The sequence below is a fragment of the Chaetomium strumarium genome (assembly GCF_033439665.1).
Source record: "Chaetomium strumarium strain CBS 333.67 chromosome Unknown B0T15scaffold_4, whole genome shotgun sequence".
Lineage (NCBI taxonomy): Eukaryota > Fungi > Ascomycota > Sordariomycetes > Sordariales > Chaetomiaceae > Chaetomium > Chaetomium strumarium.
Genome location: NW_026944432.1, coordinates 3,165,832 through 3,193,574, shown reverse-complemented (window position 1 = coordinate 3,193,574; position 27,743 = coordinate 3,165,832). Strand labels below are relative to the sequence as shown.

General features: G+C 56.5%; 8 protein-coding genes across 8 annotated transcripts; 2 read left to right on the top strand and 6 right to left on the bottom strand.

Annotated features, from left to right (window-relative positions):
* Positions 1–1,243: 1,243 nt before the first annotated feature.
* B0T15DRAFT_503040 (histone acetyltransferase-like protein) lies at positions 1,244–2,293 on the bottom strand. Its single transcript, XM_062867457.1, has 2 exons — positions 1,494–2,293; positions 1,244–1,407 (listed from the first exon to the last, which is right to left on the bottom strand). The coding sequence occupies exons 1-2, from the start codon at positions 2,211–2,213 to the stop codon at positions 1,399–1,401; spliced, it is 729 nt and encodes a 242-aa protein (XP_062721810.1). The 5' UTR covers positions 2,214–2,293; the 3' UTR covers positions 1,244–1,398.
* A 187-nt stretch (positions 2,294–2,480) lies between these two features.
* On the bottom strand, positions 2,481–6,582 carry B0T15DRAFT_396471 (uncharacterized protein; the record flags this gene model as incomplete). The annotated part of the gene is made up of 6 exons (XM_062864839.1): positions 2,481–2,772; positions 2,836–3,682; positions 3,741–3,799; positions 4,378–5,353; positions 5,410–6,283; positions 6,385–6,582. The coding sequence occupies 6 exons, from the start codon at positions 6,580–6,582 to the stop codon at positions 2,481–2,483; spliced, it is 3,246 nt and encodes a 1,081-aa protein (XP_062721809.1).
* A 1,714-nt stretch (positions 6,583–8,296) lies between these two features.
* B0T15DRAFT_494153 (uncharacterized protein) lies at positions 8,297–8,901 on the top strand (the record flags this gene model as incomplete). The annotated part of the gene is made up of 2 exons (XM_062866995.1): positions 8,297–8,484; positions 8,544–8,901. 2 exons carry the CDS (start codon positions 8,297–8,299, stop codon positions 8,899–8,901), a joined length of 546 nt encoding a protein of 181 aa, XP_062721808.1.
* A 697-nt stretch (positions 8,902–9,598) lies between these two features.
* Positions 9,599–11,592, bottom strand: B0T15DRAFT_534103 (uncharacterized protein). The gene has a single exon (XM_062869417.1). It carries the CDS (start codon positions 11,277–11,279, stop codon positions 9,861–9,863), a length of 1,419 nt encoding a protein of 472 aa, XP_062721807.1. The 5' UTR covers positions 11,280–11,592; the 3' UTR covers positions 9,599–9,860.
* Positions 11,593–12,791: 1,199 nt separating this feature from the next.
* B0T15DRAFT_534101 (major facilitator superfamily domain-containing protein) lies at positions 12,792–15,470 on the top strand. Its single transcript, XM_062869416.1, has 5 exons — positions 12,792–13,241; positions 13,306–13,716; positions 13,778–14,119; positions 14,179–14,725; positions 14,776–15,470. The coding sequence occupies exons 1-5, from the start codon at positions 12,963–12,965 to the stop codon at positions 15,354–15,356; spliced, it is 2,160 nt and encodes a 719-aa protein (XP_062721806.1). The 5' UTR covers positions 12,792–12,962; the 3' UTR covers positions 15,357–15,470.
* Positions 15,471–15,559: 89 nt separating this feature from the next.
* B0T15DRAFT_534100 (uncharacterized protein) lies at positions 15,560–16,567 on the bottom strand. Its single transcript, XM_062869415.1, has one exon. The coding sequence runs from the start codon at positions 16,397–16,399 to the stop codon at positions 15,830–15,832; it is 570 nt and encodes a 189-aa protein (XP_062721805.1). The 5' UTR covers positions 16,400–16,567; the 3' UTR covers positions 15,560–15,829.
* Positions 16,568–17,940: 1,373 nt separating this feature from the next.
* On the bottom strand, positions 17,941–20,076 carry B0T15DRAFT_216339 (uncharacterized protein). The gene is made up of 3 exons (XM_062862743.1): positions 19,835–20,076; positions 18,462–19,769; positions 17,941–18,396 (listed from the first exon to the last, which is right to left on the bottom strand). The coding sequence occupies exons 2-3, from the start codon at positions 19,751–19,753 to the stop codon at positions 18,180–18,182; spliced, it is 1,509 nt and encodes a 502-aa protein (XP_062721804.1). The 5' UTR covers positions 19,754–19,769; positions 19,835–20,076; the 3' UTR covers positions 17,941–18,179.
* A 117-nt stretch (positions 20,077–20,193) lies between these two features.
* B0T15DRAFT_534097 (uncharacterized protein) lies at positions 20,194–27,599 on the bottom strand. The gene is made up of 3 exons (XM_062869414.1): positions 26,693–27,599; positions 26,485–26,630; positions 20,194–26,428 (listed from the first exon to the last, which is right to left on the bottom strand). Exons 1-3 carry the CDS (start codon positions 27,310–27,312, stop codon positions 20,400–20,402), a joined length of 6,795 nt encoding a protein of 2,264 aa, XP_062721803.1. The 5' UTR covers positions 27,313–27,599; the 3' UTR covers positions 20,194–20,399.
* Positions 27,600–27,743: the final 144 nt, after the last annotated feature.

Here is a 27,743-nt window from a genome sequence, read left to right as displayed (position 1 = left end):
CCATAGTCCAACCAGGCGAGCCACATCCATCTTTCCACCGCGTAACTTCAGGTCGCTGCCACTATCATCGGCAGCACCCATATCCACATCCATGGACTCCCGCACCGATTGCAACCCGGTTGAGCCTGCGGCCCCTTCTATTGGTACACCGGGATCGGTCTCGTGGCGATCACCCTCCTGCGATTGTGACGACTCAATGAGTATCTCCAGGTCCAGATCCCGATCTACCACGGCTGTGTGTGCCACCCTCTCGTCGTCGTCATCCTCCGCCTCCTGTTGATGACGTGCTTCTTCGTCTTGTTGTGGTCCTGATATCCTAGCCCTGTCTGCGTCTGCCTGTGCGTGTCGGTGGCTTCCCCCCTCCCTCTGCGGTTGCCGGTTATCGCTGTTCTCATTCTCGTTAGGGTTGTGGTGCAGTGAGTGAGCTGCGGTAGATGACGAGTGGTTGGTTGTTGTTGTTGTTGTTGTTGTCACCCTGAGATTGTGGGGATGGTCATTATCATCATCGTCATCCGTGGCGGCGGCGTTGATGAGGGCTTGGAAAGTCTCGGCTTCTGCCGCGTCGGCGTCTGGGTCATGGTGTGCGGGAACGTGTGCGTGATGATGGTGGGGTGTTGGGGACGGGTGAGAGAAAGAATAGTGGTGGTGGTGGTGGTGGTGGTGGAGGTCAGCGCTGGTGGATGGCTGATTTATGATTTGCGGGTCGATGGGCCCGTATACCGGGACGGGAACGGAGTGCGGATCCGAGGCGAGGGATGGAAGTGATACCGCATCGGTCGATGACATGTGGTGATGGTGTGAGTGAACTGGGCCGTGTGATGCGCCCTGTAGCATTGGGCTGTGGGTACCTTGAACTAGAGTGTCGTGCCCCGTCATTGTGGTGTCGGTCGGTGACGGGAGAGCGTGATGGGTCGGCGGTGTGAGGATAGAGATGTTGCTGGGATCAGCGAACTGGTGGTGGGAGGGCACAGTGAATGGAGACAAGTGAGATGCATCCGTGAGAGGTGACACAGGTGACCGCTGCGCTCCAGTAGGCAACTTCGCCACAGGCGCCGTCGGGACCGAAGGGCTCGGCGACGCACGCTTGGAAGCAGAGGCAGATGCAGAACTGGGGTTGGGACGCTTCAAACTGCTGACGGGGACCTGCTGAACATGGGGCGAGGATGCCTTGCTTGTGTCTTTGCATTCAGCACAGTTCTTAATTACATCCGAGACCGTCTCCTTGATGCGACTCCAGTGGTACCGCTCCGCGATGGTGGACGTGGTCTTGTTGATCCCCCGTGGGCCTGGTTGTGCACTACCCTGGCGATCTCGTACTGCCGCTGCGGGTCCGAGATGACTTCCTTGTCCTTGAGCATCAGAATGTCGCCGTCCAGTAGCTTGTAGTGGGTAGCAGCACTACGCAGCCTGCTTTTCTCGGCTCGGTCAGCGCCGTTGGGATAGCGGCCGTGTTTGAGGTAGAACTTGATCTTGTCGAAACGTTCTTCACTCACAAGTTCCTCGTTGCCCGCGCCGCCTGCCGCGTCGCCCAGGTCTCGCCCGTAGATGATGGCGTCCACCAGCCGGTCTGGGTAGCTCTTGAGGTTGCCGGCGCCCTTGACACGTCCGATGCGCTTGAAGCCCAGCGCGTCCCAGATTTTGCACGAAGCGACATTCGTTTCGTAGACAAGATTGAACACGGAGTACTTGTATCCCAGCTTGGGCGCCCAGTCCAGGTATGCCTCACCCATAAGTCGGCCCACACCTCGGTTACGGGCGGCGTCGGTGACGATGAAACCAGCGTTGCAGACATGGCTGCTGCGCCCGGGGTAGTTGGGCTTGATGTAGAAGGTGCCTAGGCAGTCCTTGGACCAGTCTTTGCCTTCGACAACCTCGGCGGCGCTCTCAATGTGGCCGAGGAGCATGATGCCGGCAAAGTTCTGGAACCAATAGGATGCGAACTTGTCGAAGGGCATTTGCTCTAGCATCGGGTACGTATCCCCGCCCTCAATCTCCTTGTTGAATTGGTCATTGAGATAGCGCAGAAGCGACTCGGGTACTTCATGGCGGGATGCAAATGGGACGACCGTAGCCACGGTTTGACGATCCCGCAGCGTCACATGGCGCGGGGCGATGCCCGGGGGCACGGCCGGGTTGGCCGGGTCCGGGTACGGCGGATCACCCGAGACACGGTAGATTGTCGGGGCCGCAGGATCGTCCAGGATGGCGGGCATCTTGAGATCTTGTTGGTGATGATTTGTGCTGAGGGGAAGTTCTCAGTCCGGTTGCCGGAAAGAGCGCATGAGTTCCTTAGTCAGCAGGGAACGCCTGGCATTCAAAATTCCATACAGTAGCAATTCACTATCACACGCACGGTACGGTGTCGGCTCTCCAGAGCACAGCGGGAGGGGAGCCTCTGTGAACAGGATGAATGTGGTATTTTACAGCAGTAAGGTCTGTAGCAATATGTTACAGTACTAGAACCGCATTCCAATCCCTCGTTAGCTTGGGGGAACAGGCGGATCAAACATTTCCCTCAAGATTTCCTCGTCCGTCAAGAAGTCCTCCCGCTGTAACGCCGGCTTGTCATCTAGGACTCCTTCCTCTTTGGCCTTCGCAACAGCCGCCGCCGCCTCCTCTGCCTTGGATTTAGCATCGTTCTCCAAAAACGCCTCAATCTCACGCGGGCTCCGCCAGGTCACAACGCCATCACGGGCGAGAGCCAGCCTCTGCTGCTGGCCCCGCTCGCCCGCCCTGCCAAGGACACCTGCAATGAGCGTGACGGATCGTAAACTGTCACCCCTCTCTATTAGCGATCCAAACGCAAACCGTGCCAGCACTGAACGGGAGACTCACCTATCATCGTTAGCCGGGATCTGATATGTGACCCAAGTTGGGTCGGCGTCCGTGTCAATGATGCCGATCGTCGGGATATTCGCCAGCCCGCACTCATGCAGCAGCGGGTAATTCTCCAGCGGGTTTAGACACACCACTAGGTCGGGGGTCACCGGCCTGCGATCCCGCAGGTGCTTGTCGAAACCCTCCAGCGGCTCGTCTTGCGGGCCCACCACCTTCAGCTCAGCACTAGCCAAAATGACATCTCGATTCGTGATCGCGCCCGGCGTCCACTTCTGGAAGAGATGATACCCCTTCGCCAGCTCCGCGGCCTTGACCACAACCGGCATCTGCCCCTTCCTCGTCCCGACAAACAGGATCAGCCCGCCATAGAGTGCGACCTGCTCGACGACTCTCGCCGCGCGGCGCAGGTGACTCGCCGTTGTCTCGAGGCTGATGATGTGGATGCCAGCGCGCTGGCCGTAGATGTATCGCTGGTTGGCGGGGTTCCACTGCGAGGTGTGGTGGCCCATGTGGCACTGCGCGGCCATGAGCATCTCGAGGGTAGCGTCGTGTGGCGGGTTGTCAAGGAACTGATCTGGGTGATAGCGCGACTCGACCCGCGAGCCGATGCTGCGCGTGACCTCGCGCTGGTGCATGAACTCGGTGAAGTTGTCAGGGATGCGGGCGAGCTCGGCCTGCCGGGCGGCGGCTTGGGTGGCGAGATAAGCATGGGTGGTGGTGGCCTGCGTTATGGTTGTGTCTGTGGGTTCCGCGAACGTTGTCGGCGCCTGGGCTGGTCGTGCCGCGGAACTTGAGAACGCCCGGAGGCATGATCGTGTGAGGGGTGCTGCCAGGGCCCGGCGGCCTGCCATAATGCTCAATTAGCGGATGTTATATTACCAGGAGTTATCAAGGTCCATTACCATGCCGCATGCCGAAGTTCCTTAAGATCATCTTGGAAATGTCGCCGTCGAAACCATTGCTTGCGCGCAAACGTCCCGCGATAGGCAGAACAACTTTTGTCGAATTGTCAATTGAGTTGGTCCGTGCGCATCACCCTGGCTTACCCGGCGAACCCTGGTCAAGGGCCCACTCTTGGTTAACTGGTGAGGTGGAAACTGAATGCGATAATTCAAAGCGTCTGCGTATGTACAAGTATGGCAGGAAGCATTGCGAGCAGCTGCTGCTGCGTGACAGGGAAGTGCCATGTTTCGCCCGAGGTACTAATTCAAGAGTGTATGCCTTGAGCTACCCGTGGGTACCTTAGCTAGTACTCGATAACCCGGGGACAATTGAGATAGATACCTTGTCGAGAGTTGTCCAAAGACGCCACAAAAAGTTCCAGTTAAGGGATGAACGAAGGTACGACGACAAAAGAGTGATGAATGGTATAAGATCTATGGAATCAAGAGCTAGCGCATGAAGGTTTCATATAACGACCTACAGCCTGGGCTCTGCCTTGCGGGGTAGGTAAGGTACCTTAGACTTGATTCCCAGAGCCCAGGCAACGAAGTTCACTCCTATTCTCTATTCCCAACCAAGAGACTGAAGTTTGTTTACCTGCTTGATAACCTCGAGATCGTAAATACGCCAACGATTACCACCGCGAGCATAGCGATGGCGCCCGGGAGAAGAAGATCGTTAGGCACGCCGGCAATGAGCTGCTCCGACTGCTCCATGGTCCGAGTGCGCTGATGCCTGCCGCGGCGAATGGGCGTTTCGTCATCCTCAGAGATATCGCCATCATCCTCCGTCTCGTTGCCGCCGGTATGCCTTCTGCGTTCCCGGACGACAGACGACTGGGGCGGGGTGGGAGGTATTACCACCGCTTCTGGGGCGGGAGCGGAAGCCGGGGCCACAGGCGGCTGGCTGGGATCGTGCACATACAGATCGACCTTTTCGCGGTGGGTGTGGCGAGCCATGACAATGGCTTCTAACAGGTCGTGGTCTGTCGAGATTGAGACAAAGTCGCCCTCATCGTCCAGGTAGCTCAGCGCATAGCCGCCGGACAGTTTGCCTTCCTCGACAACAGGAGCACCGCCGATAGCGTCGACCTCCGAGCCAAGCTTGCCAGTGACATTGGCGACGAACTCGGACATGCCATGCGCAGCAATCACCTGCAGGCGGTGGACACGGCCGCTCGGTGCCTTGAACTTGAAGGGGAACGGGACCTCGCTCGGCGGCAGCTCCGGCGAAGCACCCACGGCGCTGTGGTGCGGCGATTCGACGCCAGCATGACTCGCAGAATCTCCAGGCGCGACACTATCGGGGAACACCCGCTCGCTACGCGTCATATCCGGAGAGATCAGGGACCTTGGCCCCGGGTTTGTATGGTGGAACGAACCATCTCCAGAAACCATGGACTCGGTCTCATGGTCAAGGGACAGCCAGAACTTGTTCCACGCGGGACCCTCGCTGTCGGTATTTCCCATGCCGTTGATTTGCTCGAGCGTGGCATATGTGAGCTTGAGAACGTCGACCATACCGACAATCTCGCCGCTGTCGTTCATGACCGGAAGGTTCAGGTAGTGACCATCTGCGGATGTTAGCTACCAAGGTCTTCAACATGTGTCTTAGCGAGTCGGCACGAACCATGCATCTTGCGTAGGGCCGCCTGGATGCTCATGTCCATAGGCGCAAAGTCCGGGTGAGGAGTCATAACGCGGACAACGCTGCAGGTGGCGGGATCGAGGCCCGGTGCGATCACACGCAGGACAACATCCTTGCTTGTGAAAATGCCCGTAATAGCTCCTTGGTCCTGAACCAAGACCGCTGTGGTGTGGTTCTCCTTCATCAACTGCGCGGCCTCCTTGACCGAAGTCCGGACGCTCACCGTTGTCGGGGGCAGGCCGTTCAGCACGGACTCCAGGGTCGGGCCCGACATCTTCGACCGCAGAGCCTCCACATACTGGATGATCTGCTGCGGTTGGCTGGTACCGAGTTCTGACTGCACGCCTTCGAGTGCGTCATAAAGCCGGCGGGACGACGCATAGGCGCGTTCCAGCTTCTCCATGGCGTCGTAGAAACACTTGGTGATATCGAGGACACCGGATATATCCTGATTCTCGTCCATGACAGGCAGATGGCGGAAGCCTTTGCGCACCATCAAGTCAAGCGCATCAGTAGCGCTTGTGTCCGTCCTTGCACACAGCGGGTTCTTGGTCATGATCTCGGCAATGGTGACGTTGTTGGCCTTCAGTCCGGCGCCAACGACACGGAAGGCGAGGTCCTTGGCAGTGAAGATTCCGGCAATTCGGTCGTCATCGTCGGTGACTAGCACGCAGTCTTCCCGCTTGGCGGCCATGAGCTGTGCGGCCTCAGCAACGGTCGTCGCGGGCTTGATCTGCAACGCCTGACTCGGCTTCAAGGCCAGAACCGTTCCCGGAGGCGCCTTGCGGGATTGGCGTGCCCGACTCGTCAGGTGCTTCTTCTTGGAGAGGTCGCTCTCCATCTTGCGGCGGATGGCCTGAATGGTTCGTGTGTAAGCATCCGGCACGGGCTAGGGAGGCGGATCTGACACGGGGAAAGTGGACCGGAGACCCTCAGCATCCCTGAGAAGTAACGCACCTCATCTCTCTTGGACTGCTTCTGTCGGCTGGCACTGACTGAAGAGGCGCCGACGTCGCTCCCTCCCGTCGGCGCGCTCTCAAGCACCGGCCTAGGAATGCCGGAGGGTCCTGCTGGGCTATCTTTCGTGAAGGGCACCGCGCCGCGTCCCTGCCCCCGATTCGGAGTTCCTCGGAGGGTCCCCGGATTGGCCGACATAATGGTGTTGTTGATCGATAGCTGCGAATGCTGCGAATGCTGCGGTTACTTTCTGGACAGCTCTTTTGCAAATATATGTCGCACTGAATTTTTGAACGAAGCTGTTGATCCCAAAGCTGCGGGCAACGACCAATAAGGCGATCAGATGACTGCTGCAGGCTAAGGAAAAACACGGGTTGGAGCCCGGCCCCGGTTTGCTGGAGGCGCACAGGCCACCTATCGTTCGGAACCAGCCGTGGACAGTGGGTGGCGTAAATTGACCTCACAGCTCTGTATTGCGACCTCACCGCCTTCCCCCGCACATGAAGACCGGGAGACTGGGTTGTTTCTTTGCAAGCCTGGGTATCACGGCAATGCCCTCTTGGTCCCGCTTAGCAGACATGCAGAAGAAGGTAGGAAACTCGTGGAGTTTCGAATGTACTCAACGACGTCTCGTGTAGCCAGTTGTCATAGTTGCACTACATCCGAAGAAGCTCCAGGGTCTCCTTATCAACTTGCCGCAAGACCCATTGCCATCTCGATTCTCCATATCTGACGCAGCTGTCCGAATGCACAACCCGGCTACCCTACCCGAAAAGCACCATCAGGGCCGTGAACTTTTGACCAAGAGCCGATCCGATACCTTGATGCAGAAGCCTACGGGATTATCCTTCATGACAACTGCCCGGCGTCACTTACCGGGTAGCTGCAGGTGTGAATTGTAGGTCATCTTATTGAGGCACGAGTTCAGCTAAGACGGCATCAAGACCCTCAATACCCGAGTCAGTGTCGACTCAACGTTCCCCGCCTGCCTCTGATATTAGTATATACTAGTATGAGACTACTGGTAGGATTACAATCTTTGCCTTATTACCCAAGATACGCTTAGGTACTATACATACATCATAACACACATGCATACCAACCGAAACTGAAAGCTTTCGCATATCATTGACGTAGTACATACAGCCTACCACTGAACTGTTTATAGCACCGCAGTTATTATTTGAGCACATGCAACGATCAGGTTTACGGTCACAGCAAAGGCTGCTTCCTTGGCAGAGGTCTGTGCTTCCAAGTTCCTGCAACAAACGCGAAACAGGAAGTTCTGGAGGTCTTGGCCCAATCCAACGGGAAGCCGGCAGGCGCAGAATTGCTTGGTTCTCAGATGGTCTGTTGGTGCACCAATCAGAAGGCGTCTAGCCCCTGCCAATGCCCCTTGACACGATCGAACGTTGGAAGCCCTTGTCCGTCGGTGGGCCGCTTCCCTACGTCACCTTCCTGAATTTCGAGGCGCGAGATTGAATTTAATGGCACTGCCCATGTTGTCTGACACCGAGTTTTGCGCGAAATATTCCAAGCCTTACACAAACCACCAAAACTTCTTTGCCTGTGCACAGCGTGCGAGGCAAGATCACAATTCCGCAATTCACGCGCCGATCTACAAGTTCCTGTTCCTGGAATGCGTGCGCCAGTTGCGCGATCACAGCCTCAAAACTACTCCACTTCCACTGTCGGCCTGTTCGGTCGCGGCCACGAAAACCAATTTTGAGGCAAGACGCTGGCCAACACTCAACCGACTGAAAGGTGTTGAACAATCCCTACGTCCACCATTCCCGTTGCGAACATCAAACAGTAGCCAAAAAGAGAGGGAGAAGGGCGACGGTGACTTGCTTTGCTTGAGGACAGCACACCGACAACAACGACAAGTTGCCGATCGATAGCGACGGCAAGGATGGAGGGCTCCCACGGTACTATGGTCGCGGCAACGGCACACCATTCTACGGCGAGCATTAGACGCACAGTGTTGGGCATGCTCGTTAGTCGCGAGGATAACTGTCACCCGCAACCCGGGGTCGACCTGTGCGAAAAGCCCGGGATCTCGACCACAAAGGTTACCTGGATCATTGTGGGCGTCGCCCTGTAAGTGCCGCGGCTTGAATCCTCTTTGTCGTTGCATCGGAGTGTTGACCTCCGCACAGTGGCTTATTGGTGGTCGGTACCGCTGCGCTTCTCCTCTTCCTGCATGCCAGGCGAAAGAAACAAGACAAGAAAGAGGAATTGGAAGATAGATTCCAGAGCTCAGACTACGGGTTGGACGAGCTGCCGGCTGGGAGGAGGCCACGGCCAGACGACGAGATAAAGTCGAACGACGGTTCACCCAGCGGCTATGGCAGACGGTCGCGCGATCCACTGCAAGTCGGAACCGAGCCGAAGTATCAAGCCGGACAATCAAACGGTCACTTGAACCCATTCGACGATGCAACATCGGCCGGATCCGGTCAGTGGCCGAAGAGGGACAGCAGTAGCCAGCCGAATCTGCCCGTACCGAGTAGGTGATGATGCGTCCAGAGTTAGGAACGGGGCCTGGCAGGGACGAGTAACGACGGTTTGGAGATGAATTACGAATGACTTCGTGTACCATACTGGCACTGCACGGCGGAACTGTTCTTCATGTCGGAGTTTGGCTGCGAGCGTACATTTGACGATGAGACCTCGGAACAAGCTATGCCTGCTGCTCTGTGAGCCTGCGTATGATGTTTAAAGCCAATCCAAGTGTGAGTGGCCGAAGGTATCCTATCCAATCTGAGAATGCAATGGTGGGAAACAGCGGCGTGAGTCCCTGGCCAAGCAGCCAACTCGGTGTAACCTGTGCTGCAGTGGTTGACATATCGTAGGGATGCGAAATCAACCAACCACCGTGATGATACTAAGATCGCATGCCCAACACGGCTCGGGGTTGCTTTCGGCGGGTTATCTAAACCCCGGCCTTCCAGTTTGAGCCTTGACGTCTCTTCTCCCTCATCTTCTGTCATCGTCCGACTGGAAGCACATCTGCCTTGCCTGTTGTTCTTGTGTTTGCCTCCGAGCATGGCTGAATCGAATCTACAGGTCGGGAAGCTTGAGCTGGCCGCCGCTCGAGCTCTTCGCTTGACGACGGCCTATTGAACCCAACATCATCCTCCAGTTTCCTCCTAAAGGAGGGCGCCTGGGAACTCGGACTGTGGGTCGGCCGGGAAGAGGTGAAACAGCATGAACTCCTCGACTGCGTGGAAAAGGCCAAGGGCCTCGCGTTTGTGAACAAGGACGGTCATCGACTCTTATGACTAGTTCATCTCAATTCAAACGAAGTTCGAGATGAGAATCACTACCAAACGATTGCCTGGGAAAGCCTGCACATGTTAACACTCCTTGCAACTACCTACTACTATAGGTAGCCAAGATAGGTAAACTTAAGACCGATAGCGGAGGCTATTACTCTCAGTCGCGTAAGTCGAGGGCTTCCCAGGCCAGCTACACTAGTCATCATCAGCACAATAAAGCGAATCCAAACTCAACCGCCTCCCCAATCCCAAGCGCAGCCCCATCCCCCCGTCCATAGTCGCTTCCCACGTAGCCCTGACAGCAGTCCAATACAGCGCTCCATTCACCTCCCCCTTCGCATGCGCGCAATGCTCAGTCCTCTTGAACCTGACCATCAAGCTGCCCAACCCCCTTCCTCCGCCTTGCTTCTCACCCCCCATACCCGTACCACTACCACCAGCCATAGCGCTCTCGATCCCATGATCATGCACATCCCGCCACCACACCACCTCATCCCCTTCGCTAAAGAGATACGTCCTCACAATCCGCTTGACATCCCACAACCGCTCATCATTCAGCGCCCTGCGCGTCTCTTCAACAAAGGTTACTCCCCTTTTAGCACTCCCCTCCTCCCCTCCTCCACCTCCACCTGCACCTCCCAACCCAAGTGACCGCGAAGCCCAGACCAACCCAACCACTCCAGCCGCAATGATGAGCGGACGACCCAGCGGACTCGCCGGCAGCGCACGACTGATCGCCCTCGTCGCCCGCCTGTAGTCGTTGGCCCGGCCGGGCGCGCTGTCCAGGATCAGTGCGCGCAGCGGCAGGCGGGCGGCGTGTCCCGTCGCGGCGAGGTAGGCCTGCGCGAGGAGCACGGCTTTGTGCGCGCCGCCTTCGGAGAAGGCGTGGAGTAGGATGGAGGTGAATCGTTGTTGGACTTTGTGACGGAGAGTGGTGGAGGAGGATGTTGATGGTGGTGTATGGCTGTTATGGCAACAGGGGTTTGGTGATGATGTGTAGGGGCTGTTGTTGGTATCGCTAGCGGGGGTGGAATAGAGAGAGGACGGGTCTTGGAACGGGATGGGAGATGGCGTCCACGCTGCTGCGGATCCCTGAGGGGCACAGAACAGTTTTTGAGAGAGAAGGTAGTCGATTGCTGGGGCAAGGGCTTTGAGCTTGTGCCTGGTTGAGTGGATCACCAAATCAGAGACCACTGTGGTGATTACCAAAATGGGGACACCGGGATAAAGAGCATTGTAGGACGCCGTGTACTTGGCGACATGCTTGGATGCCGCGCCGGTCCAGGACGTGAGGACGATCAGGTCTGGTGGTGGGGTATCCCGGCTCCGGCGACTGCTTTCTGCTGCCGGGCCGGGTGGGAGGTAGAATGATGACTGTGAGAAGGAGGGAGATGATTCTGGATTGAGGTCGTTGTTCCTTACGCCCACTTGGGAGTCTTGTACGTAAATTGATGGTGCAAGGGGCGCAAAGCCTCGAAGTGCGAAGGCTGCGGTTCTCCTACCCATGGTGTGCATAGGATTGAGACATGATATGGCACTGGCTTGGACTCTTTCCTGTCCGGGAGAACAGTCGTTATACTCTATCACAGCGCGGAACTCCCTGCTGGCAATCATTGGGCAGCATTCTTGGGTCTGGCTTCACCTAGGAATGATATTTTTGTACAGCGCAACACCACCACACCTTTAAGAGCCTGGATCGCCAACGTGGTCGTTGGACAGGTCACCGCAGGCGCTGAATGGAACCCATGGCTATTATTGTTCACCACACCGGTCGGGCAGCTAAGTTGATGTTTGATATGTAAGCTTGGAAGAGCTCTCCATCAAGGTGAGTGAGCTCAGCTTTCTGAACGTCAGCTGCCGTTTTGGGTGAATGGGGCGCGGGTCCTGTGGCGGTGTAAGATGAGACCTGAGAGCAACGATATGTCCCGTCGCGGCAATGTCCAATATTACCTGGCCACATCTGTCAAACCACAAGGTGCCTTATGCAGTTGGGAATCGGGTGGACCGTGGGGGCCAGCCAGATCAGGCCAACGCCGTTTCGGTTGCTGCCGCTGCTACTCCGTTGCCCGACAGCCGGCAATCGAGATGCTACCTCTGCCCTACATCACGTTCCGCTGCTGAAAGCGTCACCTGCAAATGCAGTAGCAATGGGCAGTGCATGGTTGATTGGACTTGTGAAACACGGACATCGACGGCATTTCCAAGACGCGAACTCAGCCGCTGAGCCGCACTCCCCGTAGTTCCTGCACGTGGGCCCAGGTCGTCGGTCGATGGATAACTTCAAAGCGATCGGATGAACGATCTGCTCCGGGATGGGGGACAACTCATTTTCGGAGTGCGGACCGCGGGTGGGGGGTCAAAACGAAGACCGCCGCATCTGACTTGCACGTGTTATTAGTGAACACACCAACTCATCCGTCCATGGCCCATTTCGGTTACATCTGAGCCAGTTGTCGCGACGAGTATGCTGCCACCCAGCGCTTATCGTAGTGCTGTTGGTTCAACCTCACAATCGAATGTGGATGTTGGAACTGGAAGTCAGCTGGGCAGAGAAACTGGCTGCTGGTCTGAGCCGCAGAGAGCGGGCCGCGGTTACTTAGCCGCCTCTGACTGCAAGGAGACGCGGAGATGCTGCTATGTAGAGCAAGATCTCCTTTTGCAACATGTCGTGCAACGTATAACACGCCAATCGTGAGCATTGGGGTGCTCGTCAGTGTGCAGTCAAACGGGTGTTGGGGGTGTGGGGGCGAAAGTCCGAGTCACTGCTTAGTACCTGTACCGAAGCGCGCTTGGCTGTCACGGTGTTGATAGGGCGGTTGAGTGAGGTGAGATCGAGGCTGTTGGGGGCTGAGGGAAGCGGGTCTTATTAAATGCAGACATTTTACGACTGCATGAACCAACTGCAGAGGTCTGAGGATCTGAGTAGCATCCGACCAGGATGTGGCTCAGATCTTGCAGCTTTGATCTTTCAACTCCGGGTAGCCTAAGGGAGCGTGTGTTTAGTCAGACGTTGCCGCAAATAGCAAGCGGATTCAGACTCGGCGTCATACTGTGGTGGTGATATACCCTAGGTGTAGTTAGGTAGTATAAACATAGACCATCCCGACGTTGAATATCTGTGGCAGTATCGATTTTGACCGACCATCGTGCCTTCCACGAGAGTAAAACAGTTTGACCCCACCAGACCGAATATCTAACTTGATCCTTTTGTTTATCGGTGCTCTTTTCTTGCTGAAGGGACGAAGAACGCCCAATATTTTATCCAGACGACCTCGTGGTCGAGGTCTGGTCACGAAAATGGAACATAATTCCTCAGCTCTTATCACTGCTCCGGTCTCCGAGCATGAAGATTCGGATCGAAACCATGGGTCGGAGAAAGAGCCACAGCATGGACAGCACCCCGTCACGCAGTCCGATACGGAGTCGACGGGTCGGGACGAAAATATGCTTGAACAAGGCCAGATACCGCAGGTCGAGTGGAAGCCGGGAAAGAAAGAGTATGCAGTGATGCTGACTCTCGCCGTCATCTCGCTGATGGTTGCGCTGGACGCAACAATCCTCGTCTCGGTCTTGCCGGTGAGTGCTGGAAGTCTCGTCAGTCAAATGACTCTCAGTTGACTCTTGGTTTTGCCTACCTTAGACATTAGCGATCGACCTGGAGGGCAGCGCAACGGATGCCTTCTGGGCTGGAACGTCATACCTGCTATCGTGCGCTGTGTGCCAGCCGTTCATCGCCGCGCTGTCGGATATCTTCGGGCGCAAGGAGATGCTTTTTGCGTCGGTGATTCTGTTCTCGCTCGGGACAGTCCTCTGCGCGCCGGTTGCGAAGGACTTCACCGTCTTCTTCGTCGGACGGTCGGTCCAAGGAATCGGCGGCGGTGGGATCATTACGATGGGGCAGGTTATCTTTGCTGATATTGTCCCGCTGCGACAGCGACCCAAGTATTTCTCGCTGGTGTTGGCTGCCTGGGCACTGGGCAGTGTGCTTGGGCCGTTGATCGGGGGGCTGTTTGTGGAACACGTTATTTGGGCATGGTGTTTCTACATCAACGTGAGTGATCGGGGGAGTCAGTGGCTTCGATCTTGGAGCATCTCGGCTGACAAAGAACTAGTTTCCATTCTGCGCCATGGGAATTGTCCTTGTGCCCCTTTATGTCAAGCTTACCACCACCAAGACGTCCCTTGCCTCCAAACTCCGCCGCGTCGACTGGGTTGGTGGCTTCTTCTTCATCGGCGGCTTGACCAGTTTTCTCATCGGCATATCGTGGGCAGGCATCCAGTTCGAATGGAAAAGCGTGCAGGCAATTGCGCCTATGATCGTCGGCGTCCTGGCCATCATTATCGCCATATTTTGGGAGATCTATGGTGCCCGAGAGCCCTTTCTTCGCCCCTCACTGTTCCGCTCAACATCGGCCCTTGCAACTTACGCCTGTGCTCTGTTTCAAGGTTTTATTGTAGGACCTTTCTCGTTCTGTCGGAGTGACAGTCTAGAGCTAACCGATGTGACCCGCAGCTCTTCTGTGCGCTCTACTATGTCCCTTTCTATTTCAGCGCCAGCAAATTGGAAAAGCCGACGCAAGCGGGCCTGGATATACTTCCGGTCACCTGTTTGCTTCTCCCTGGCAGTATCATCACCTCCTTGATTACAACGCGAACCGGCCGTTACCGCTGGGCAATCTGGAGCGGATGGGTCGTCACAGCAATTGGATGTGGGTTGCTGGTACTGTTGGAGAACGACACGGAGACACCGGTGTGGGCTGTTATTCTTGCTATCTTCGGCATCGGTCATGGCATGCTACTCACCGGTGTCAATGTCGGCATTCAGGCTGTGAGCTCCGTTGAAGACGCGGGCCGTGCAGCTGCCATGTACGCCTTCATGCGCACGCTCGGCATGTCCATTGGTGTCGCCATCGGAGGAACCGTTTTTCAGAACATCATGATCGACAAGCTCGATGAGTTGGGGCTCCCCGAGAGCATCGCACACGAATCCGAGGCCTATGTGAAGACATTGTCTTTGATGGACCCAACGGATCCCACCCGAATCGCCGCCGGACAAGCTTGTAGGTTCGTTCCTGCTGGTGACGGGAGACTGTTACTGACCAGCAAATAGATCTTTCCGGATTCCACGGAGTTTTCTGGGCGATCACGGGCGTGGCCATTGCTGCATTCGTAATCAGCCTGGTCATCAAACGGCACAGCATCGACAAGTTGCTCGAGTCCAAATTCGTACTGGAGGGTGCACAGACACGAAACCAGACACCCGACCAGGCACCCAGCCCACTTGTCGGCCTACCGGGCGATGGCTCATCCCCATCGATGTCTGACACAGAGAGTACGTGTAAGGAGCATTCGGAGGACTTGGTAGGGACCCCAAACGACACCCTGAATGAGCTCGGCAGCAACAATGACGCGAACGCCGGAGTCGTGATGGTGGCCTACTACGCGGAGCCTGGTGGCCGACTTATCCCGGTGGACATAATCCCAGGCGGGAAAGTGGAATGTCCGTTATCTGAGTTGCGGATGCCAATGCTCTCTCAGGGAACATACGCTACAGACCATCGTTGTCGCGAAATACTCCAGAGAGCGGGCACGCTGGATCGGATACAAATAGATCCAAAAACAGGCCAGGTCCAGCTCAGCCCAGTCCAGCACGAAATGCAGGAGGCCGTGATGGCAGGGCTCCGTCTCTGAAAGCGGTTAGAGTTGTATTCAACAAAGGTAGCGAGTAGTATTTAATGCTAAGATAGACGGTATAGATGGAAACTGAGCGATGTTCCTGCCGAAAGGGCCCGACTCCATCGATAATCATTGGTAACTGATACCCACGAGCTTATTCAGGCTGGATGGTGTAGCACACTGACTCACCTCACCACTGCCGGCATAGCATTACTGAATGATCCAGACCGACAAGATGTATATGACTCAATGCTTAGAGTAGAACACCGCGCAGCCGCGCAGACCTCGCCCACTACAAGCAACCCATTCTAAACAAGGCGGAAGCAGAAATAGGAACCCATGATAACATAAGACACCGATAGATACTTGCCCCAGCGCCCGGCGCTCCATAGCGGTCCAGCTCCTCATCCCATGCCACAAGCCCAACCTCAGGACAACCCGCAACAAACCCATTGTCACCATCCCATTACCGCCTCAATGCCCCCGAGCTAAATCATCGCCACGGCATACCCAGCAACAGCCGCCAGCATCCCAGCAGCAACCATGCCAAATCGAGCACCACCTCCACCAGCAGCAGCAGCACCGTCGCTCGACAATTCCGCCTCGGGACCCTTCAGACCAAAGGCGATCCGGAGCGAGACATCCTGCACCTCGGGGTATTTCTCCTTGAACGCCTCCACCATGTCGCTCGCCTTATCCGGCGAGTACGCCTTGCACAGGTCGGTGAGCTTGACGTCCTTGGCGTCGGGCTTGTCCCTGCAGCGGCGCTTGCTGAGCTGCTGGGCGTTGGCGTCCTTGAAATTGAAGTTGTTGGCGTTGAAGCAGTCGCTCACGTTGCCCTGCCAGGCCTTGCCGCCGTCGCCGTCGCACAGGCAGTCGAAGCGGACGCCGCAGCCGGTCTTGGGCTGGCTGGCCATCACCGCGCAGAGGGCCTGGCACTGCGACATGCCCTTGATCATGGCGACGGGATCGTCGGCTTGGGCGGCCGCTGCTAGGTTGGACCCTGCTGTGAGGGCAAGGAGGAGGAGGAGGTGGGGTTGTGTGAGGACGAGAAGCATGTTGACTGACGGTGAGGGAAATGTGGGAAGGATGTGACCAATAGATGGGGTGGCTGAGCGGTCTGGTGGTCTGAGAGATAGAAATGGAAGGTAGGTCTGAGAATAGTAATGTGAGCAGCAACGAAGTGTTGAAGATGTCGGGAAGCCTGATGTGGTGGTACTGTTAGTGTTCAATAGAAATAAGAGTTCGACTGATGATTGAGGCTATTTCTCTTATAAGTATAGTACATAGTACACTTCAAATCGAGATCCATCATTGACGTCCAGGTCCCCGGCATGATGTTCAAACATTGCAGCCCGCTCCTTAAGCCCAGCCAAGCTCAGGAGTCGGGACGCCTCCGGCTGGAAGGGCCTGAGGAACAGGTCATCGGCGCCGGCGAGGATCCAGAATCGAACTGATACCTCCTCCTCTTAGCTTAACGGTTCACTTGGCCGATCCCTCGCTTCGCATAACCGAACGACGCTGAAAACTCCATCCAGTTGTCGAAGCTGTTTCGACGGAGGCCGACCCCGACCTTACAGGGGCCAATCTCGGGCCGTGTTGGCCGGGGTTTCGGGCAGCTATTTTTGGGCAAGGTCAGCCGGCTGACGGCTGTGGGCACCTGTCGCTTCAGCTGGGTAAAGGAACCCGAAAGGGCAAGTGGTCTGCAAGGATTGCAAGCCAAGGGTTAGGACCTGGAAGTCGCGCGACTGGGTGTGCCCGAACTCGAAGGCCTTACACGAAACTTAGTAGTATAAGCGTTGGGCTGAGAAGGGCCGGGCGAGTAGGTAAACAACATCGGGTTCGGGATGAAGAACCTGCTGGATTGTATTGTACATACGCTCTCGTTGAGACAGGGTCATGATCTTGTTTACTTTAGGCGCCGGCGTTGCAGGGCCCATTTGGATGGAACTCGAAGCATATCCCATGACCCATCTCACGGGCGGGGCGGGTTATATGTAGGGACCGAGACGGAAGCTATTATCGTTGACCACAAATACCTAACTATAGCCGTTGGGAATTAGGTGCTTTCTTAGCAGCTCAGCTTGGCAAAGATCTTCCCTGGCCATCGATGGAGGCATGGCTGTTGCGACATTACCCGCGATGGATGGGTTGGGTGTTTTGACCGCGAAGCCGCGACTCTTCAGTAACGCTGGTATAGAAAATTGGTAGGGTCACCCTCGGGTCAGACGCATTCCACAAAGCCAGCAAGTCGAAAGCTTCAGTCAGATCATATGCCTGTCTCTGCCGTCCCATCAGTCGTGTGTATAGCTCTTGTGCAAGGGTACTGTATTTCTCTCTAGAAGCTCCTCTATGCGGCATATAATGTCTATGGCATCTTGCTCGCACGCTTTTCCTATGTTACAAGCTAACGACATGATGGTATGATGCAGATAATCATTCCTCAATGATTCTTCTGACGCTGTCGGATGTTTGATACATCACCAGAGTCATCCCCTTCCTGTGCCCCTCCGTGACGGGCAGTGATGGGTGAGCCTGGAAGCTTGATCCCTGAAGCAAGAACCTCAGCGCGAGTGAGTACGGTTTGTTTCAGCACAGCTCTGTTCTTGCTGCAAAAGTGTTAGGTAGGGGCGGCTTCGTAAGCGGGTGGCCATGATGAGACATGCTTCCTGGGCCGGGCATGTGCTGGGCGGGCATGCGCTAATGTCAGTCTTATCCCATATTGTATGCACCGGCACCCTTATCTCTCAGGGAGCCGCGTCGCATATCCAAGGAATAAGACGACGATTCTGAGCTAGTTGTCGCCCATGACCGACGTAGATAGGCCCGCCGTCCGGTCTACCCGCTGGTAGTGCTGCTTCCACTGCCGCTGTTGGCCGTCTTTCCGTCCTGCTTAGTGACACCGGGTACATAGCGAGCGCATTCTAAGTCTTCCAGATGGGCAGCGTGTGGAATCTTGCAATAAGCCTTACCGCCGCGATGTCTGCATTCGGGAGTCTGGCAAATGTGTCCATGATTGCAGCCTTGAAGTCTGCAGCTACCTCGCCGCGTGCATCTAAGTAGTGTTAGTCCTATGATCTGTTTTGCTGGGAGGGGATAAGGAGCCTGAGATGTACGTACGGTTGGTTGCGGGCCAGCGACTCCAATGCCTGCAGCAGCTCAGGCTCGAGAGGCTGATGGTCGTACTCACATCGATCACCGGCGTCGCAGGACCCTTGTAGATGGAAATTGTTGCACAACCGATGTTTCTCGATGCGGGCCTTTAGCCGTCTCATAGCATCATCTTCGACGAGTTCTAGGTACGGATCGAGGCGGTAGTTGCTCTTGTTGACCGGTACATAACCCTCGGGGATTTGGTGCTTCTTCGGGAGCTTGACTAACTCGATCAAGACATCGACTGTGGCCGACGACATAACCATGGACCGCAGCCCCGCAGCTTGCGGCGCAGTGCTGCTTGTCTCGTTAAGCGGAGTAACATGGAGGAGTTTGCAGGATTTGCCATATCGGCACTTCCCTAGGGAGTCGAATGGGCAAATAGGCTTCTTCGTCGCACTGGAGACCGCTGAGTTTGGTGCCAATGTCCGCTTCATCGGCGAACCAGGTTGCGGCGGTCCAGGGACAGTTTTCGCATGGACACCGTTGCTGGAAGGACGATATGAAGTGGTTCCGTCTAAAGGGCTATGCCGAAAGACACCACCACGGAAGTCTTCAATGGCCATGCCGAGCTTCCTGAATTCGTCGTGAAACCGGATACCGGGAGTATTAACGAGTGTGAACTTGGAGCTGTTGCCCACAAAGGGTGTAAGCTCCGAGATGTAGCCGACATCGTGGCAAGCCGCAAAGTAGATGTGCTTGCACTGGGTATTGTCCGCATAGAGGTGCAGGAGCGCGCGCAGCTTAGAGTCTGCGTTCTCCTTCAGCTCCCCGGCGTCGACCAATTCTGTCAGACCGTAGGCGCGATTGAAGTTGGCGATGAACGGGCCAAGCGACCGGCTCTCGGCGCCGACGAGACCGGCTTTGGAAAGGACCTTTGACAGACCAAAGACATTGGCGTATATCCGCACCATGACCTGGCAGTGTTCCAGACCTTTCCGTCGCAGACTGGCCTTGATTTCGTCGTTGAGCATTTGGGCCGCAGCGCTTCCGCCCTCAGCACGTTTCGCAAGCAACGTCTCGTTGAAGACATAGCCGTCGCCATCCACCAAGACGAGCACAAACGGGTTGCGCTCTTGGTCCCTGACCATCTGCTTGTACTTTTCCCTCGTCTCGCGCTCCTCCTCGTAATCGCTCTTGAGACGCTTGTAATCCTCGATCAAGACCGCATACTGTTCGAGGAGCTTGGACAATGCGTTGCTCTGCCTGTATTCGGCGAGCTGGGCCGCGGCCCGTTCGACCTCTTGATCGCTAAGCATCGCCGCACCGAAGAAGCTACTTGCGTGTACCTGGTGTGTCAGCTACGTTAATACAGAGTTCCGTAGAATGGAGGCACCTACCGATCCGCGAATAAGTCCGGTACGAGTTAGTTATCTGGTAATTGTGTGCACTGTGCATTGGGTCGCAGTCACTGCTGCCCATGCCACACCTCATAAGTTCCGGCAGATGACAAAACCTCAAATTGAGGAGAATAGAATGATTGGATGCTCGCTCGGTACATTACAAGCAACTCAGGTACGCAGGAAATTGAAAGGAGGACGCCCACAGCCATACGGTTTGCATTGAAGCTCAAAGACGAAATAGAAAACGGTGTGGGGTAGACGACCAGGGGTGGGGTGGTAACTTCTACATGCAGTTAAGGAGATGATACGACAGAGTTCCTTACTACCTAGGTACGTATCTTGTTAACGATTGATAGTTCAAATCTTGAATTGATCCAGGAACAGCACGGCGCTTCGCTGCATATTAGGGCAACCGGAGTGAAGCTGAAGTTTTACAACTGTGAAAAGCAAACAAGGAATTCCATTTGCTCCTAAGTCGGAAGTTACCGTCAACAACATCCACCCGAATGGCACACACAGTATGTACAACCTCGAAGCCGACCTCCCCCTCCGTTCTAGTCCATCACAACCCCGCCAAAACACCATCCACCACATCCCCCAACATCCGCAGCCCATAAAACCTCGCCACATTCCTATACACCGCCAACCTCCTCACCACCAGGCCCTTATCAACACTCTCCTTCCACTCGCCACTACAAGTGCAGTGCTCCATGAACTCATTCACCCTCAACGCACCACACCTCACACACTTGAGATCCTGCGTCGTCCACTGCACCACCAAGCCTTCCACATCCGCCAGCAGCCTCTCCTCAACCTCGTTCCGGTCATACTCCTGCTCACAGTACAGACAGCGCCAGCTCCACCCCCCCGCCGCTTCCCCAGAAGAAGTGGGAGGAGGAGGAGGGGGAAGAAGGTCCTCGTCACGACAGAGATCCAGATCCCTTGCCATGGTGCAGTGATCGCAGCTCAGCTGCGGCAGGCGCAGCGACTCGGACGGGTTCTGGAAGGTGCCCTCGCGGGAGAACTCGCGCACGTCGAACAAGGCCAACAGTTCCTTGCGCAGCAGGCGGGCTTCTAGGGTGATGTTCTTGTCTAGCGACAAGACCTGCATGAGGGATTTGACCAGCTCCAGGACCGGGTTGGCCGAGGGGGCTTTTGTTGTTGTTGCTGTTGACGTGGTGAGGAGGCTGGATTGTTTGGGGGTCAGCGCGGCGAGGTGGGAGCCCGGTAGCGCCGGGAAGGTGTAGTCTGGTGCGAGCTCCGGGTGGAGGAGCTCGCGCTTCTGCGTGGCGATGAGGTTCGTGATCTCCTTCTTGAGCGGCTTCTCGAAGGCCCTGCCCAGGATGATTTGCCCCGGCGCGTCTTCGGCCAGTCCGGCGTTGCCGTTGCGGATAGGGAGTTGCGTCAGGCGCGGGGTGGCGGTGGGATCGCTTCCCGTCGCTGGCCGCTTGATGCTGTGCATCAGCTCGATGAACTCGACGACCCAGTCGCGGAAGATGGGCTGGAGCCGGACGGGGAGGAAGGTCGCCAGCTGCCAGTGCATGATCATCTGGAGATCTTGCTCGTCCTTCTCCACCACCTGCTGGCACGCTTTTCCGCCGTAGTTGAACTCGTCGTACCACACGAGGTAGTCCCAGTACTCCTTGATGTCTAGGTCGATGAAGTGGAAGAGCGGCTTCGACTTGATGCTTTTGAGGATGTACTGAGCGTAGGCGTAGGCGTTGCCAACCTCGGACTTGGTCGTCTGCAGGAGGAGCCGGTTGGGGCTGGCATAGATGACCTGTGATCCGACGCGGCGGAAATCTGCCATAAGCTGCAGAAGCGCCTTTCGGCTCATCATCTGCACGTAATAGTGCAACGCCCGGTCGTACAGACACGAGGCGGGGGACTCGACCCAGCGGACCAGGTGCTGGACCATGACATCGGCCATGGTCGATCCCTTGCAGGCTTCGGCCCACCATGACTTGACCATCTCCCGGAGGACTTGTACCCCGGCATTCGCGAAGGCGTTCTCGGCGTACAAGACCTCATTTCCATCCGAGGTCCCGTCAGCTGCCGGATTGAACGAGATGCTGTCGGCACCCTCCAGCTCGTTGATGAGGGACGATGTGAGAATGGTATTGATGGCGAGATTGCGGACCTCGATATCGATGCAGACGGAGGCGAAGGTCCCCGGGTTGTTGACAGATGGCATCTGGACCTGATCGAGGGGCCCGGCGACATCATCCTTTTCGTATCCTGCATGGTCCGGTCGCGGACTAGACGACCACCAGAGCACGACATTGTTGGCCTGCAAGCGGCGCGCGTACGCCACATCGATGAGGAACCGAGGATCATCTCGCTCCAGGTTGCAGACCGGAACGTCCCCATACTTGGCCAGAGCGGTCAGATGGTTGATCCATGACCCGAGGCTAAGGTAGTGGTTCACCAGCCGACGGGCGACCACGGTCTGCCATCCCAGAGGCGGCAATGCGCTGTCGGCCTGGTCGTATCGCAGCGGTAGGACCGGGAACTCGCCCAGGATCGGGATATCGTGCACGAGCAGGTTCCGCTGGGACGACTGGATGACCAGTATGGTAGGCCCCGATTCCTCCTTCTTCATCTTCTTGACGACGTCGCCGACCTCGAGGAACGCCTTCCGGCGCGTAGTGACCTGGGTGACCTTGAAGGCCAACTTCTCCTGATACGGAAAGCACTCTTGCCAATTCGAGTCCGCCGGCTCCTCCCGGTTCCTACGGGCGAGGAAGTCCGCGTACAACTTGGAGATATTAGGCAGGTCTTGGCCGCCGTCCCTGCTCTTTTGCTGGATGATGATGTGCGCTTGATCACCGGCCGTGGAGAACAGGCCGTAGATTTGACGCTCGCCTGCACTGATGTGGGAGAGGTAGATGTACGACATCTGAGCCGCTTCCAGGTAGGGCTTGGCCTTCGCCGGCTTCGTCAGACTGGCCAGGTCAAACCCCTGGTCCAAGCCCTTCCCGAGCACGCCCGCCTGGCTCTGGTCGATGGTGCAGCGGTTGCCAAGCTGGAGGACGGCGCGGAGATTGAGCGGAAGCTGCTTTTCGTACACGCCCTCCACGCTGGGATGGTTGAAGAGCAGGGAAAACTTCTCCGCCTCGGCGAAATAGATCTCCTCAGGCACGGTAAGCTTGAACAGATGCACGGACGGGTGGCCATTCGGAAGTGTGTGGTTGACCTGCTCCACATGGCATCCCTCCACCTCGATGTCGGGCAGTTCTTTGCTCTTGAGGTTGAGGTAGACCTGGCGAAGGACATTGATCTTGACGGCGTGGATCCTTGCGTCAATGAGCACGTAGGCGAGGACGATGCCAGGGCTGTCGGTAGGTTTGAGCTGCAGTACCTGCCAAGTGCCCTTGAAAGTCATCTCGGCCTGGTTCCGGAACGCGTGTTGAAGGTTGCTCTGGGCATTTCCACGCCTGTTGCCGAACAGGTGCCGTCGTCGTGCTCGCGCCTGCTTCTGGAGCTTCCACTTTAGCTTCTGATACTCCAAGAAGGCTGGGTAATCCTCGCTCGGGTTAGGCATCTTCTTCGGGAGGGCGGCAAAGGGATCTTGGTTCTCGGCCGGTTCAGGAGACTTCCGCTTATTCGCCGCTGGTGCCTTCTGGGAGGCGGAGACGGCAGACATCACCGTCTTTGGCTTGAGAAGAGCGCCAATGTCCTCTACATCACCAAGGCTACTGTTGGTGTTGGGAAGAGGAATCTCGCCCAGGGGTCCTCCCTTGGTTGTCGGCCCGAACAGATCGGTGAGCTTCTTCTGCTTCATCTTGTCGTCCTTGATGTTGATGCGCCGCTGCAGCCAGTCCGGATGCGGCACACGCGGGACCGGGTTGCGCACCTTCTGCAGGGCAGCCGGAATGGTGATGAGCTTCTGGATGACGGATCCCAGACGCTCCAAGTAGTAGTCCCAGTCCAGCAGCGCTCGCGGATCCGTGTCGGCAGGCTCTTCTTTCAGCCACCTTTTCAGGTACATGCGCTTGGTCTCTTCTTCCGCCGAGAAGATGGCGACGGGGACGGCGCGCTCCGTGACCGGGGCATTCCTCGGCTTGGCGCAGATGATGAACTTGCAGTTCAGGCCCTTGTCTTTGACCATCCCTTCGCCCAGGAAGTCGGCCAGACGCTTGGCCGTCGTGATGGATGTCGACTTCTGCCCGGCGTACTCCTCCAGGGTCTTGGTCATGCTACGGTTCTCCGAAATGAGCTCCATCAGCTCCTCGTCGGCGAGGGTTGCGCCCTTGCTGTGAAGCACGTCCAGCCATCTGTTTGCCACCTTGGCCACGGCAGCGTAGCATTCTGCCAGGGTGGTGCCCTCCAAGAAGAACTTGAAGATCTGCTGCTGGAAGATTTTGATCAGTTTGAGTTCACCTCTCCGTTTGACTTCGAAACCCTTCAGCTCTGCTAAACTGCCGTCGTCGTTGAACACGGCGTATCTCTTCTTCAGGTTCTTGTCCTCCTCCTTGGACGTAGGCAGGATCATGGCCTTGTACGGGCCGTCGACTTCGAAAAAGATGGAGTTGTCGCTGTGCGTTTCGTACTTGAAGGTCTTGGGATCAACCAGAGTCTGATACTGGTGGTTCGTGAACTTGGCATGGACCAAGTGGTTCAGCATGACGCAGGGGTACGAGATGGCTAGTTTCTTGCCGTTCTTGAGTTTGAAGGCGAAGTTTTCCGGGAATGTGGCCGGTAGCATGCACCAGATACCGTCCGTGTCGAGCTCAAGCGGCCGGCCCAGCCGCTCCACCAGCGACCTGGCCAGTTGGATGATGGTTGCTCCTGTCAGGCAGGTCACGCCCGCCATCTCCATGGAGTACCACCGCGAGCCCTTCCGCATGACGTAACCATAGAAGGAGTTCAAGATGACCTTGTGTGCGAGTTGTAGCGAGTCGAAGAGCACGATCATCTTCTTGGCGTTTTCCACTTCCGAGGCTGCGGCGCCGGAGCTTTTCAATGCTTCAGTCTTGCCTTTCCAAACCTTGGCCTTGCCTTTGTAGTCGTATCGACGGTCTCGAAAGTCTCGCACGGTGTTGATGTAGAAGGGGTTTTCCCGCTGGCAGATGATGGCTTCCCTGATGATGGTGGTGGACTCATGGATCTTGTGGTAGACCTTCTGAGAGTAAAGCTGGAGTCTCTTCTTGGTCAGGGTAGCCTGCTCCTCGGGGCTTAGGTCTTGCCAAGAGCGCATCGGACTGTTCACCCCCTTGCCTGGAAACTTCTCGTTCTCTAGCGCATGCCTGATCATGTTGTACTCGTCCCGCTTCGCCGGCAGGTACTCGCCTCTCCAGGCCCAGGGGAGTCTCCTGTCGCACGTCTTCCCCGGCCGGTTGAAGTCGCAAGCGGCGCAGTCCGATTCCGAGATCATGGAGTCCGGCTGTAACCGGTTTGTCGTCATGATGTTGGGATACATGGACGCGACGTCGAGATGGTAAATCAGGGGCCGCTCGCTGCGGTTGGGCGTCTCTTTGAGATCCAGCAGTTTGGCGGCGATCTGCTGCTTCACCTCATCATAGTTGACCACGTCGTCCATGGACTTCTTCTCTTCCACCGTGATACTGAAGGTCAAGGCGGCATCCAAGTCGCGCAGGAGCTCGTCGACTGCCCCTGGGTCGACGGCGAAGTTGGCAGGAATATCGGATCGGAAGACGCCGGCTTCAATACTCTCGACGTGTCCACCGACGTATGTTTCCGAGTCCAGAAGATGCCCTTCCCAGAAAGCTTCCTTTGGCGCAATATGCTTGTTTGGTAACACAATCCCGTGTTGATAAGCTTGCACCATCAAGAGCATTTCACAAAGTGTTCCTGTCCCCTTTCTCAACGTGTCGTCCGGGCCAAGCGGCAAGATGGTACACAGGGAGAAGATGAACGGGTGGACGTATTTCATGTACAGGTAGTAAGTTGCAACCGCATCGGAAACTGAGTATTCAGCCAGTGTCTGGGGCCGCTCGCTCGCGTATGGTGTCATAAGCTCGGGATCGAGCTCATCGGGGTCGTATCCTAGCTTGGCAACCGTGACAGCCTTGAGACCTCGGCTGCCCTGGGGCAAGTAACTGTCACGGTTGACCCAGTGGAAGCAGTCCATATGCACACTGTAGTTGCACTTGTACTGGTCCTCACTGTCCTTCTTCCACCCGATCTCGTGGTACATGTCGATGCCGTTGACGCTAGCACGGGCCTCGACGAAAGGCCAGTCGAAGAAGTCACCGTTGTAGGTAGCTATGACAGTGGGACGAGCCTCCTTGATGTGAAGGAAGAACCGCTCCAGCATGGCTTTCTCGTCCGGCTCGTTGAAGATCATGAAAGGCCCCGGGTATTCGGGTTTGGGTGTGTAGTCGAAGTCGGCAATGTCCTCCGAGACGATTTCCCGGTTGGTGATTAGGAACCCCTGACCGTCGATCATGTAAGACATCATCATGATTTGGTCAACAGCGGCATCGGGGAACTTCAAGGGGGCCTTGCAAGTCTCGATATCGAATGCCATGACGACGGGATCTGCCGGTGCCAGTCGCTCCTCGTTGCGGATCACCGTCGTGACTCCATTCTTCGCCTCCACAAAGTACCAATTACCCACGCGGATGTCTGTCACAACTCACGTCAGTCCGCTGTTTTCAATCCAGGGCGGTTCAGGGGCATACTCAAGTCTATCATTACTCTAACGTGGTATGGGACGTCGTATTCTCGGATATCAACAATGAAATCGCTCGCCTCGGCAAAGGATGCATTATTTCGTTTATCATCAGTTCGTGGGTCTTTGTCAAAGAGATCAAAGTTGCCGTTCGCACTACACAGGCAGTCAGTCATCCCTGCTACATAGCATCAGAGGCGGACGGAACCAGGGCTCACTTCGCGACCTCGGCGTATGTGTCCATGGCATCCATCCCCTTCTTGTTCTTCTCGGCAATGGGCATGATATCCCTCCTGGCCGCCATCAGGTCCTGCACGTTGTGAAACCGCAGCTCGAGAAAGGGCCGTCGATAGCCCAGCAGGTGGTTCGGCATCTTGAGATCCTCCTTCTCGATCCGCTTGATGCTCTTGACGACTCCGCCGCCAGGCACCCGCTTGCACCATTCCTCCACCTCGCCTTCGTGGCCCTTTCGACAGGCAATGAGGAAGTATGGCTCATATTCGACCGTCGCCTTGAACGTCGAGCCATCCTCCTCGATGAAGTAGCAGTCGAGGGCAGCGCGGCCGCCACCTCCGGAAACTCGGGGGTCGTCGATCGAAGTGGGCTGCACGTTGACGAGCCAGCCCTCGCGCTTCCGCCCAGCGTCATAGCGCGCAAAGCCCATGTTCTCGTCGATCTGGTGTGCCAGCGCCGTCCGTTCCCACTTCTCGTCTGTCGAGGTCGCCTCGCCGCGGGCGCTGGACGAGGCCGCGAATGTTCGGGTCCGCGTGCCATGGTAGGCGGCTTTCCCGCCGCGGCGGTAACCCTTTTGTGGTCTTCGAAGGGAGGTGTTCGGCATCGTGGCTGCGGAGAGCTTGTGGCTTCCCCCGGCTTATTGTGTTCGACTGAAGTCCGGACTCCCTTCGGCGCAGATCGCGTCTCAGCAACACAGGAAAGGAGAAGATAACCCAGATGCAAAGTGCGAACAGGTCATTGGATGAATATCATTGAGAATTGAGAATCAGGCAGTGCTTCTGGGATCCTTCCGTAACTGTGAACGTTATTCTAGGTGATCGCTGCGTACTGGTAAGTTGTTACCCTTGCACACGTCTGTGCTGGCAAAACCCATTAAACTTGACCCGCGGGAGACGCGTTAGTTAAAGCGCGACAGACAGCCACACACACGACGCGACTGGCGGGGCACAAACAGCAGGGGTTCTATGAATGCACTGACCCTAACCCGGCTCTCGGCAAGTCCTTGGCGGAGCTCGGGCCGAGCCGCGAATTGAA

Coding starts and splice junctions, on each gene's coding strand:
- B0T15DRAFT_534100 (XM_062869415.1), bottom strand. CDS start 16,399: ATGCTTCTCGTCCTCACACAACCCCACCTCCTCCTCCTCCTTGCCCTC.
- B0T15DRAFT_534101 (XM_062869416.1), top strand. CDS start 12,963: ATGGAACATAATTCCTCAGCTCTTATCACTGCTCCGGTCTCCGAGCAT. Junction 13,717..13,777: donor CATGGTGTTTCTACATCAAC/GTGAGTGATCGG, acceptor ACAAAGAACTAG/TTTCCATTCTGCGCCATGGG. Junction 14,726..14,775: donor AATCGCCGCCGGACAAGCTT/GTAGGTTCGTTC, acceptor ACCAGCAAATAG/ATCTTTCCGGATTCCACGGA.
- B0T15DRAFT_534103 (XM_062869417.1), bottom strand. CDS start 11,279: ATGATTGCCAGCAGGGAGTTCCGCGCTGTGATAGAGTATAACGACTGT.
- B0T15DRAFT_503040 (XM_062867457.1), bottom strand. CDS start 2,213: ATGCCCGCCATCCTGGACGATCCTGCGGCCCCGACAATCTACCGTGTC.
- B0T15DRAFT_216339 (XM_062862743.1), bottom strand. CDS start 19,753: ATGCTTAGCGATCAAGAGGTCGAACGGGCCGCGGCCCAGCTCGCCGAA. Junction 18,397..18,461: donor TCGCTGGCCCGCAACCAACC/GTACGTACATCT, acceptor AACACTACTTAG/ATGCACGCGGCGAGGTAGCT.
- B0T15DRAFT_534097 (XM_062869414.1), bottom strand. CDS start 27,312: ATGCCGAACACCTCCCTTCGAAGACCACAAAAGGGTTACCGCCGCGGC. Junction 26,631..26,692: donor ACATACGCCGAGGTCGCGAA/GTGAGCCCTGGT, acceptor CTGCCTGTGTAG/TGCGAACGGCAACTTTGATC. Junction 26,429..26,484: donor TAGAGTAATGATAGACTTGA/GTATGCCCCTGA, acceptor GAGTTGTGACAG/ACATCCGCGTGGGTAATTGG.